The sequence below is a fragment of the Ovis canadensis genome, chromosome 22 (assembly GCF_042477335.2).
Source record: "Ovis canadensis isolate MfBH-ARS-UI-01 breed Bighorn chromosome 22, ARS-UI_OviCan_v2, whole genome shotgun sequence".
Taxonomy (NCBI): Eukaryota; Metazoa; Chordata; class Mammalia; order Artiodactyla; family Bovidae; genus Ovis; species Ovis canadensis.
Window position 1 is genome coordinate 66748728 of NC_091266.1, and position 12227 is coordinate 66760954.

At 57.6% G+C, this 12227-nt stretch overlaps 1 protein-coding gene and 1 pseudogene across 1 annotated transcript in view; both read left to right on the plus strand.

Annotated features, from left to right (window-relative positions):
* Positions 1 to 12227, plus strand: part of KNDC1 (kinase non-catalytic C-lobe domain containing 1) — a 56007-nt gene that overhangs the window by 17109 nt on the left and 26671 nt on the right. Inside the window, exons 6-11 of the mRNA XM_069567435.1 lie at positions 526 to 672; positions 969 to 1086; positions 2193 to 2875; positions 5719 to 5833; positions 6457 to 6528; positions 6617 to 6678. Coding sequence (XP_069423536.1) covers positions 526 to 672; positions 969 to 1086; positions 2193 to 2875; positions 5719 to 5833; positions 6457 to 6528; positions 6617 to 6678 — 1197 coding nt within the window. The remainder of the gene's footprint in view (positions 1 to 525; positions 673 to 968; positions 1087 to 2192; positions 2876 to 5718; positions 5834 to 6456; positions 6529 to 6616; positions 6679 to 12227) is intronic.
* On the plus strand, positions 10704 to 11115 carry LOC138427435 (thymosin beta-10 pseudogene; annotated as a pseudogene).

Here is a 12227-nt window from a genome sequence, read left to right on the forward strand (position 1 = left end):
ACCAGGAATGCACCCCAAACGGCAACAGCTCAGCCGAGAAGTAGCGAAGTCCGCGAGTGGCCTAAAAAGGAGCAGTCAGGGCAGGAGCAGAGATGTCCTGGGGGTGGGGGTGAGGCGGGGAGCTGCCCTGGAAAGATCAGGGGAGCTCCTGGCTCGGAAGAGCAACACCGCGTGCGACGGGTGGCTGTATGCACATGGCCCCGCCCATGACGCCACGGCCCCGCCCATGACGCCACGGCCCCGCCCATGACGCCACGGCCCCGGACCACCGCGCACCCGCCCCACGGGCCAGCCCCAGGTCCGCCCCGTGGCCACCGCCCCACGGCGCTACCCACGCCCCCACCCATGGCCCACACACCCACGGCCCCGCCTCCATGACCCCGCCCATGGCCCACACGGCCCCGCCCACGCCCCCATGCCCCGCCCATGGTCCACACGGCCCCGCCCACGCCCCATGCCCCGCCCATGGTCCCATGGCCCACACGGCCCGCCGCCGCCGGCCCCAGCGGGTCTTTGATGCTGCAGGCTCACATCTACTCTCTGGGGGCCACGCTGAAGGCAGCCCTCGACTACGTGCCAGAGCCTGAGCCCCAGCCCAGGCTGAGCCAGGAGCTGGAGGCGCTGCTGGGCCAGATGCAGGCGGAGGACCCCGGGGACCGGCCCGACCTCCAGGTAAGCTCGCAGGCCTGCCCCGCCTCACCCCGGGAAATACCCTGAACCCTGTGCGCCCCCGGCCCGCACTCGCACACCCAGTAAGCATCCAGCGCCCCCACCACCTGGTCATCCGGGCTCCTGACTTTTTTACTCCACTTCGGCGATTAAGGGTGCACCTTGTAATGGTCATGGGCGGGACAGAATCCGCAAGCTCCCCCAGCCCCGGGCCGTGACCCCAGAGCCTGGAAGGCTTAGCGGGCGGGGGTGGTGGCCGCGCCGGCGCGAGGGCGCGGGCTGAGCACCGCCCGCCGCAGAGCATCATCGCCCTGTGCGAGGAGAAGATGCGGCTCACGTCGTCCTGCCGCCTGTGCCGGAGCCTGTCGGCCGCCGGGAGGAGAGTGCTCTCCATCGAGTCCTTTGGGGCGCTCCAAGGTGAGCACACCCGCCAGCGGGCCAGCACGCGTGCCCAGGCACTACCGCGCATGCAGCCGTGCAGGTGTGAGTGCGTGTGCACGTCAGCACCAGCGTCCTCACACACCGTGGAAGCGCCCACACTTACATGCACGCGTATCCGAACAGATCACATGTGCCCCCCAGCACACACAGAAACATACATGTGCAAACTCGGACACACCTATTTAGGCCACTCAGCAGGCACACGCAGCGCACGCCCACAGCTCCCACACGCGCACACACGCACACCCAGTCAGAGGTGAGCGGCAGGGCATCTGGGAAGTGGGTGCTCACGCCCCCTCACCTCTGTCCTGCTCTGGGGGCCTTGGGGCCGTGGACCCAGCGCCATCCTCTGGCGGCCACCGAGCTCCTGCCACACACGCTGTTGCTGAAGCATCTGGGACTTTCACGGCTCTGGGTGTACTCTCGAGTGGCACTTTGAACTAGTGCCAGCGTCTGCTGTGGGCTGTGCTCGAAGCACGGAGCCCGAGAGGGCCCTGGGGGAGGCAGAGCCTCTGGGGGCGGCAGGGCCCCTCTCCCAGCCAAGCAGCAGCTTTTCCCGCCAAGTCGGCGTTCATGGCGCTGCAGGGGCACCGGGCCCGCTGGCGGTCCTAACAGCAGGGAGGCTCCAGGGCACGGGGCTGCAGGCCCCCAGGAGTAGGAGGGCACAGAGCGGTTCACACAGACACGTGTGCGGGGAAGGTTGTGCGTCAAGATGAGGCGGGACTGCAGCCAGGTTTAATTTATTCCTTTGGGAAGGATCGCTCGTGTAATTATAATAGCAAAACGATGTGCTTTTTGGATGAAGTGATTAGACAGGGCTTAGGAAATGTTTCCCCTGCGGGAAACTCATCCCTGGTGGAGGCGGGGGTGGGGCACCGGAGCCTTGGAGGCTCATTAATTAGCCAGGATGGTGCGATTAAGGAGACAGGCCAGGGCGTCTCTGGACCAGTCCCGGGGGGTGGGCTGTGTGTGGCCAGGGGTCCTGCAGCAGTGCGTTCACTGGTGGCCGTGAGCAGGGGAGGCAGGGAGAGGCCCACCCAGGCTGCTGCCCTCTGCAGTGACCATGCCCTGCTCTCCGCCAGATGTCAGCGACATCACCTGGAGGGGGCGACTGGCCCCTAGAGGTGCAGGGCCCAAAAGGCAGCTAGGGGACTGTTCTGCTGACCCCGAGGCCCTGCCTGCCCCGGAGGGCTGGCCCCTGAGCCCCACCAGAGAAGGCCTGGAGCACCCCGGGACCCCGCCCTCCAAGGCTCTGCTGTCTTCCCCTGTGAAGAACGGAGAGAGCCCGGGTCAGGAAGAGCTGGCCCCCGAGAGGCTGGCCTGCCTCCTCCTGGACGCCCAGCGGCCCGCGGCTGACCAAGACAGAGGCTTCCTGGACAAGAGCCGCCTGAGAAAGGTGCGGACGCTCCCCCGGCTCCAGCCCGACGGCCTCGAGTCCGGCGCCCTCTGCCTGTCGCTGACCAACGTGAAAACCCCGCTGCCCACATCAGAATTCTTCTCTCCAGACCCCAAGAAGGCCTTTCCAGAGGGGAAACATGGCTTTTCCAGCTTCCAGGCACAGCCTGGATCCAGACTGTGGCCAGAGCGAGAGCTCGAGCTCCGTCGCCGAGGGGACAAGAGGGTGGGCAGCGGCAGCCCCGCTCGGGAAAGTCCGCCGCCTGGTTCCAAGGGCCCTCGAGACGCGGGTGGAGACCCAGGGACTTCGGAGACTGACAGGGGGACTGCGGACGGAGCCGGGGAGCTGGACAGGGCGGCCGCCGAGCAGGTGGGTGACCGGGTCCCGGGTGACCGGGTCCCGCACGCCATGTGGGGCCTGCGCACGCTCACGGGCGCCCTCCGAGTGCTGGTCATTTACCCCAAGGAAGGAGGGCAGCTTCAGCTTCACTTGGGCTCAGTTTCCAAGCTTTAAGACAGGGAACCAGGCATGCCTTTGCTGGGTTAGTTTTTCTCTCAAAGAGGCGCAGGGAGCAGCCTTTCCAGGAGGAGGCCCAAGGGCTGTCTCCGCTCTGCTTCGCCAGCCCTGGTGCTCAGGGGCGTCTTTAAATTAGAAATTAATTAAGAATGTGGGTTGAGGTTGCTTACCTGTCAAGCTTGGTTGGAAAGGTGATAGTCGCTCAGTCTTGTCCGACTCTGTGCGATCCTATGGACTGCATCCCACCAGGCTCCTCTGTCCATGGGATTCTCCAGGCTAGAATACTGGAGTGGGTTGCCATGCCCTCCTCCAGGGAATCTTCCTGACCCAGGGATCAAACCCTGGTTTCCTGCGGTGTAGGCGGATTTTCTACCATGGGGCCTGAGCCGCGTTCTCCTCCTACGGAGTTCTGAGCAGCCACCGTGACCAGGGGGTGGGGTCTCCCTGGAGGAGGGTGGGGTCTCCCCAAGGAGGTGGGGTCTTCCGGGTGGAGGGCAGGTGGCAGGTGGGGCGGTGATCTTCCAGACCCGGCGTGCGTCCCTTCAGCCGTGTCGGAGTCATTGCAACCCTACCAACGTAGCCCACCAGGCTCCTCTGTCCTGGCGCTCTTTGCAAGCTGGGAAGGACAGAGAACGCCTGTAGAGCCAGCGTCCAGGAGGTTTGTGTGTTTTTAGCATGACCGCGGGTGATCTGAGTGGCCTGCAGCAGCCCTCAGCCCTCTTGTGGGCGGAAGTCTTGGCCCCAGCAAGTCACTCCCCCCAGGTGGGTCCCCGTGAGCATCTCGGGACAAAGCCACCTGGGGGTCTGTGGCCCAAATACGGGTGTATTTGGGGCAGTGCTGTCCCCCCGCCTCAGACCACCCCGCTCTGTGACCCAGGGCTTCTCTGGTGGGCCACATGGTAAGAGTCTGCCTGCAGTGTGGAGACCCAGGTTCAGTCCCCGGGTCAGGAGGATCCCCTGGAGAAGGAAATGGCAACCCACTCCAGTATTCTGGCCTGGAAAATCCCATGGACAGAGGAGCCTGGTAGGCTGCAGTCCATGGGGTCCCTGAGTCAGATACGGCTGAGGAACTTCACTGCTGACCCAGAGGTTCAAGGGGAGGGCTGACTGAGTTACATTTTTATTCATATCCTGACAAGCACCTGAGGGTAATTTACATGAAAAATATGGTCACTTTAAAATGGAAATCCCTCCTGGAGACCCCAGCACGCACTGACACGTGCTCAAGGCCCACACGCTGTCCACCCCACCCACACTGCCCACCGCCCCGCCCCCACCGTGTCCAGCCACACAGCCGCACTTGTGTGCATAGAGCCAGGCTCCGGGGTGAAAAGCCTCAGGCCTGAGCCCGGGTCCCCACTCACCTTCAAATGCCCGACAGCCTCACGGCAGCCCACGTCCCAGATGGGTGAACTGAGGCTTGGGACCACCCTGCAGAGGGTGGGTGGTGTCTGGAGGCAGAGCCCATGGCTGATGGGGAGCCCAGCCATGGTCTCAGCCACCAGCTTTCCTGCCCCAAAGACCTCTGGTGACTAGGCCCACACACAGGCCACAGCTCGTCAGGTGTCAGGGACCCAGATCTCTGGAGAGCAGGTCCTGGTTGCAAAGCTGGCTGCTCCAACTCCACATACAGCAGGAGACTTGGGGAGCCCTGTGCCCCTAAATCCAGGCCCCTGGCCAGGCACAGCCTGGGTGAGACTGGGGAGGGGAGCCACAGGACCAGGGCGGCTGCACCCTGGAGTAGAGTGGAGCCCGGGAGCAGTGAAGCCACCACCTCCGAACCTTCCTGTAAACACGCATGTCTGTGCCCGAGGGTGGTGGCTTGGCCTAGCTCCCCCCGTGGCCCCAAATCAGAGAACTCCCTCCCAGCTAAAGTCAGTCTTCTGATTCTGGGACTTTTATGGGATAGGGGTCACAAGGAAAGGGGGATACGTAACATGAAGTCAGTCTCAACCATTTCAAGCATGCAGGCGGGTGGCAGCAGGTACTCACACTGCTGTGCGAACATCACCACCACCGCCTCCAGAACTTTCTCATCTTCCCAAACTGAAACTCGCCCGCTTTGAGCATGGACCCCTCCTCCCCTCCCCCAGCCCTGACACCCTCCCATCTGCTTCCTGCCTCTGGCTGTGACCCCTCAGTCTGTGATGTGTGAGGAATCAGCGTCCCTCTGTGGCTGGCATGTCGCTGACCGGGCTTTATCTGCATTGTTGCTGTGTCGGAATTCCCCTCTCATTAGGGCTCAGCGATGTCCCCCGAGTGGATGGACCAACCATGCTTGTCCGTCCATCGCCCAAAGGCACCTGGGCTCTTCCACTTCTCTGCTCTTGTGCATCACGCTGTTTTGAACGTGGTTGTACAACTACATCTTCAAGACCTCGCTTTTAAGTGGGGTTGCTGGAGCGGACGGTAATTCCGCACCTGCCTCTCTGAGGCGCTGGAGCGGATGGTAATTCCGCACCTGCTCTCGGAGGGGCCTCCATGCGGTTTCCACACTGTTGCGCGTTTTACGTTTCCGCTGGCTGTGCACAGGGATCTGGACTGTCCACTCGCCCCCAGTACCTGTTGTGTGGATGCCGGGACTCCCCCAGCCTGTCGTGCGGGGGGAGGAGCACACACACCGTGTTGGAGGCGGTCCTTGCCCTGTAAACCCCTCCCAGTTGCCTGCACCCTGAATGCGACTCCCCCACCCCCAGGGCGTCTCCCTGCAGGACCTCCTGACCAAGCTGGGCCGGCCCTTCAAGGAGTACGAGCTCTGGGCTCTGTCCCACGCGTGCCTCAGCACCCTGCGGACGCTCGGCCAGCACCCAGGTGACACCCCCCGCGGGTCCTCCCCCAGCCCGCCCACCCCAGCACATCTGGCCCAGGACCTGGGGGCTGAGTGGCCTCCCTCGCCCGTGTGCTGTGTGCACAACCTGGGGTTGGGCAGCCGTGTCCACCCTGTGAGCCGGGGGCAGCCTGGGGTGTTGGCTCTGGTCTCAGGAACGAGGGGATCAGAGCGCAGCTTAAAATGTGTGGGCCTTAGAGCGGGGACCCTGCAGTGGAGCCGGAGCCGCGTGGGGGGCTCAGCCCACGTCCTCTCAGCAGGGGTGACGCTGTCCCCTCTGGCTGGTGGGGGTGGTCTTGGGTGCTGTGATGCTCTGTGGCCCCCGAAGCTCCGCCCTGCCAGGCAGAGAGACGTCTCTGGCCCCACCGTGGCTCTGGCACATGACAGACAGGGCAGGCACTGCGGTGCGGCCACCCCCAGGCCCCGTGAGCCTCTGCTGCGGGTAGAGAGGGCCGGCCTCGCCCGAGGCCCCTCCCGGGCAGCACTCAGCGGGCGGGCCCGTTCCTCTGCCCCCCCTCCTCCCGCAGCGCCTGCGCCCCGGCAGCCACCCTGCCCTGCCCCCGGCTCGGCCAGCCCTCGGGGGCCCTGACCCGCGCCTCCTCCGCAGCCTGCCTGTGTCTGGACTCCGTGCTGGTGGCCGAGGACGGGGCCGTGCTGTTCGGGCCGCCTCCTGTCAACGGTGCGTGAGCGGGCTTGCCTGGGGGCTGCGGCAGCACCCGCAGCCGCGCTGAAGGGGGCTCAGCAGGGTTTGGGGTCTTCTCTCTCAGGCGCTTACAACGCGTTCTTCCTGGCTCCCGAGGTCGAAGAGCAGAAGCTGATGACCGAAAAGGTACCAGGGCTCTTCCACCCTCCTCGCCTCTTCCCACCCCTCCCGGGGCGCCCGCAGCCCCTCCCCGGGGCGCCCGAAGCCCCTTCCTGTGTCCTCCCGCACCCCCTCCCCTGACCTCCCGCAGCCCCTCCCCGGGGCGCCCGCAGCCCCTTCCTGTGCCCTCCCGAACCCCTGCCCTGACCTCCCGCACCCCCGCCATGGCTTCCCACACACCTCCTCTGACCTCCCGCACCCCCTCCCCGACCTCCCGCACCCCCTCCCCGACCTCCCGCACCCCCCTCCCCATGGTGCCCACACCTTGTCCAGAGAGCCTGGTGGGGAAAGGGCAGAGGACGGGCCCGGTGTGAGGACCACTAACCGGCCCCCCAAGCACACGGTTTGTAAAGCGGGAGTGGATGGCAGGCAGGTGGGGTGGGGGGGTGCGGGGAGGCTTGGCCGGGAGCAGTGGTCCCGAGAGCCCAGGGGCGCTTGCCTCACACGTGGAGGAGGAAGGGCATCTGCTCAAGCCCAGGGGAGGCCCATACTCGGGAGCTAGAGTGGCAGGACAAGGGGAAGGCAGCCTGCCGCTCCAGGTGCTGGCGGAGAAGGCTGAGCAGCCGGCCTCTGACCCCCGACCTCCCGGCCTCGAGACGTGCCCCTCCCCCAGCAGGGGCGGGGCCCAAGGAGGCCTCAGGAAGCGCTGGGACTTGGCCATTGTCCACCTTCCCTCCAACAATCACCGAACGATGAAATAGTTGTAAGTCTAACAAAGCGTGTACAGGACTGTGTGCTGAAAACTGGAAACGCAGTGACGTCTCAACGCGGTGATCTGAGCTCGCACCTCAAGCACCAAGGAGACGGAGAGCGAACCAGACCCAGAGCGGAAAGAAGGAAGCAGGCAAGCGGAGAGCGGAAGTCAACGACGTGCGGACGGAAAAGCGGGAAGGAAACCAGCGCGAGACGGACCGGCTCTCGGAGAGACCAGGGAAACCGAGAAACTCGCTGAGAGCAGAACGTGCAGGGAGGCACAAACTACCGTCAGGAAGGGCGGGGCGCGCCCGCAGACCCTGCAGGCACCGAAAGGGAGGTGGCACACCACAGATGGCCCCTGACCTGCGACGGCTCAGACGGAGTGGGCATCAGCTCCCTCAAAGACATCAGCTACCTCAGCTCACCGAGACGAAATAGACCTTGAATAGCCCCGTAACTGTTGAGGTGATTGAATCTGCAAGTTGACACTCCCTGAATCTCCAGGCCCCGACGGTTTTGCTTGGGAGCTCTGCTGAGCATGTAAAGAGGGACTAATGCCAGGTCCACACGGTCTGTTCCAAGCACAGAAGTGAACACTTCCCAAACCATTTTATGAAGCTGTTATTACCCTGAAGCCCAAACCAAAGATACTGCAACAAATACGCCTATAGGTCAGTGTTCCTCACGAGGATAAAGGCAAAAGCCCTTAACAAACAGATGCAAACAAACAGATGTTTTTAAACTGATGTGTAAAAACAGTTATACACCAAGTAGGGGTATTCTAGGGATGTGAGTTCAGGGATACATGGTTCAGTACTTGAAAACCACTCAGTGCAGTCCAACATACGAACCAGCTAAAGAAGAACCCCGTGATCACATCCAGTCCAGTCCAGTCCAGTTCAGTCACTCAGTCGTGTCCGACTCTTTGGACCCCATGAATCGCAGCACGCCAGGCCTCCCTGTCCGTCACCAACTCCCGGAGTTCACTCAGACTCACGTCCATCAAGTCAGTGATGCCATCCAGCCATCTCATCCTCTGTCGTCCCCTTCTCCTCCTGCCCCCAATCCCTCCCAGCATCAGGGTCTTTTCCCATGAGTCAACTCTTCGCATGAGGTGGCCAAAGTACTGGACTTTCAGCTTTAGCATCATTCCTTCCAAAGAAATCCCAGGGCTGATCTTCAGAATGGACTGCTTGGATCTCCTTGCAGTCCAAGGGACTCCCAAGAGTCTTCTCCAACACTGCAGTTCAAAAGCATCAATTCTTCGGCGCTCAGCCTTCTTCACAGTCCAACTCTCACATCCATACATGACCACAGGAAAAACCATAGCCTTGACTAGACGGACCTTAGTTGGCAAAGTAATGTCTCTCCTTTTAAATATACTATCTAGGTTGGTCATAACTTTTCTTCCTAGGAGTAAGCGTCTTTTAATTTCATGGCTGCAGTCACCATCTGCAGTGATTCTGGAGCCCAAAAAAATGAAGTCTGACACTGTTTCTACTGTTTCCCCATCTATTTCCCATGAAGTGATTGGACCGGATGCCATGATCTTCGTTTTCTGAATGTTGATCTTTAAGCCAACTTTTTCACTCTCCTCTTTCACTTTCATCAAGAGGCTTTTTAGCTCCTCTTCACTTTCTGCCATAAGGGTGGTGTCATCTGCATATCTGAGATGATTGATATTTCTCCCAGCAATCTTGATTCCAGCTTGTGTTTCTTCCAGTCCAGCGTTTCTCATGATGTACTCTGCATAGAAGTTAAATAAGCAGGGTGACAATATACAGCCTTGATGTACTCCTTTTCCTATTTGGAACCAGTCTGTTGTTCCATGTCCAGTTCTAACTGTTGCTTCCTGACCTGCATACAGATTTCTCAAGAGGCAGGTCAGGTGGTCTGGTATTCCCATCTCTTTCAGAATTTTCCACAGTTTATTGTGATCCACACAGTCAAAGGCTTTGGCATAGTCAATAAAGCAGAAATAGATGTTTTTCTGGAACTCTCTTGCTTTTTCAATGATCCAGTGGATGTTGGCAATTTGATCTCTGGTTCCTCTGCTGTTTCTAAAACCAGCTTGAACATCGGGGAGTTCACGGTTCACGTATTGCTGAAGCCTGGCTTGGAGAATTTTGGGCATTACTTTACTAGCATATGAGATGAGTGCAATTGTGCAGTAGTTTGAGCATTCTTCGGCATGGCCTTTCTTTGGGATTGGAATGAAAACTGACCTTTTCCAGTCCTGTGGCCACTGCTGAATTTTCCAAATTTGCTGGCAAATTGAGTGCAGCACTTTCACAGCATCATCTTTCAGGATTTGAAACAGCTCAACTGGAATTCCATCACCTCCACTAGCTTTGTTCATAGTGATGCTTTCTAAGGCCCAGTTGACTTTACTTTCCAGGATGTCTGGCTCTAGATGAGTGATCACATCATCATGATTATCTGGGTCGTGAAGATCTTTTTTGTACAGTTCTTCCGTGTATTCTTGCCACCTCTTCTTAATATCTTCTGCTTCTGTTAGGTCCAGACCATTTCTGTCCTTTATCGAGCCCATCTTTGCATGAAATGTTCCCTTGGTATCTCTAATTTTCTTGAAGAGATCTCTAATCTTTCCCATTCTGTTCTTTTCCTCTATTTCTTTGCATTGACCGCTGAAGAAGGCTTTCTTATCTCTTCTTGCTATTCTTTGGAACTCTAATTTGGCAAAATTTAACATCCATTTATTAAAAAAAAAAAACGAAAAATAGGAACAGAAGAAACTTTCTCAAAGAGTATCGACCAGAAGAACCATACAGTTAGCACCATACCTAGTGGAAAGGCTGCGGCCCAGAACAAGGGGAGGATGCCCGCTGACTCCACCCCACTCAGCATTGTCCTGGAAGTTCCAGCCACTGCAGCGACGCGAGAAAGCAGGAGTCCAGGAAGGGACGAATAAGGCAGCCTGCAGACGGCATGACTGTGTCCTAGAAAACGCAAAGGCGCTCCAAAGAATCCACAGAGAAGAAAAGAAAAGCCTCCCACGACTTAGAAGTCAGTCCTGAAAGGCCACAGCGTATAAGGTAAACATTCAAAAATCAACTGTACTGTTTCTGTGCACTAGCAGTGAGCATGTGGACACTAACATTAAAAACATCACACATTTTAATCACTCGAAAAAGTGAAATACTTAGATGTAAGTCAAACAGAGAATGTACAGACTTTGTATGCTGAAGGACACAAAATGCTGATTAAAAAAAAAAAGAGGTCTTTTGCTGCAGCAACGCGAGTGGGTACCCCGGGACCTCGGTCTGGAAGCAGATTGTTTTAAGAAAATGGCAGACAAGCCCGACATGGGGGAAATCAACAGCTTCAATAAGGCCAAGCTGAAGAAGACTGAGACGCAGGAGAAGAACACCCTGCCGACCAAAGAGACCATTGAGCAGAAGAAGCAAGCAAAGTGAGATTTTCCACGAACCTGGAGGATTCTCCACCGCATCATCTTGGAGACCCTAGCCGTGCTGTGGAGGAAGAGCCACCTGCAAGATGCACACGAGCAACAAGCTGCACTGTGAACCCGGGCACTCCGTGCCGTCGCCACCGGCCCGCGGGTCTCTGAAGGGGACCTTCCAATCGGACTGCCTAATTTCTCCGGTTTGCCCTGGAATATTATAGAAAATTATTTGTATGATTAATAAAAATAAAACACACCTCGTGGCAAAAAAAAAAGAAAAATTTGGGACGGAGGGCTAGGTGGAGTTGTTAGACTTGGCACTGGAAGCACTATCCTTAAATTTCTCCATAGAAGGAAAAATGGGTAAATTGAACTTTTCATCCGAATTTAAAATTGGCGAAATGACATTTACTCCGTGTGTGGAAAGCTGACTCAACCGCTGGAAGTCAGCGTAACGCATCACGTGAACTAAAGAAGAGAAGGCATCTGTTTGTATCAGGAGATACTAAGCTTCTGACAGAATTCAACACTCACTCATAATAGAAATTCCCAGCAAACTAGGAACAGAAGGAAATGTCCTCAACTTGGTAAAGAATATTTACAAAAATAGCCAACAGATAATTAACGGTGAGAAGCTAGATAATTTACCCCTAAGACTGGGAAAAGGCGAGAATGTCCCTTTTCATTCCTCAATACGGTACATTGATTTTAGCCTTTCTACTGAGCGTGTGGTGCTAACTCATTGTTTTCATTTGCATCCCCCAAATGCCATGTGAAGCAGAGCATCTTCCCACGTGCACGGACGTGTACGCCTACACGTGTGCAGATCTGTATTAGCTCAGGTAACACAGCAACAGGACAAGAAAAGGGAACATGTGTCAATTGAGAAAGAAGAAAGAAGACTCTCTTTGCTTACAGCTGAGATGATTGAAATCGTGTCAGAATCCTGAAGAATTCACAGGAATCTGGAACAGAGCAGTTATAGGAAGATCGCAGGTAAAAGAGGGAAGATACAAATGTCACTTTCCTGTTTACCAGCAGCAAACAATTAAGATCTGAAATTTAAAAAACAATACCGTTTATGGTAGCACCAAAAAAATCACTCATGTATAAATGTAACAAGATGTGTGTGAGACTAGTCGTAAAGACCTTGCCTGCCCATGCAGGAGACGTAAAAGACACGGGTTCAGTCGCTGAGTGGGGAAAACCCCTGGAGGAGGGCCTGGCAGCCCACTCCAGTATTCTTGCCTAGAGAATCCCATGGACAGAGGAGCCTGGAGGGCTCAGACCACGGGATCGCAAAGAGTCAGACACGACTGCGGTGACTTAGCATGCACACGTGTGTGTGAGATACATCTAAGGAAAACTAGCAAAACTAATACGAAAGAAACCG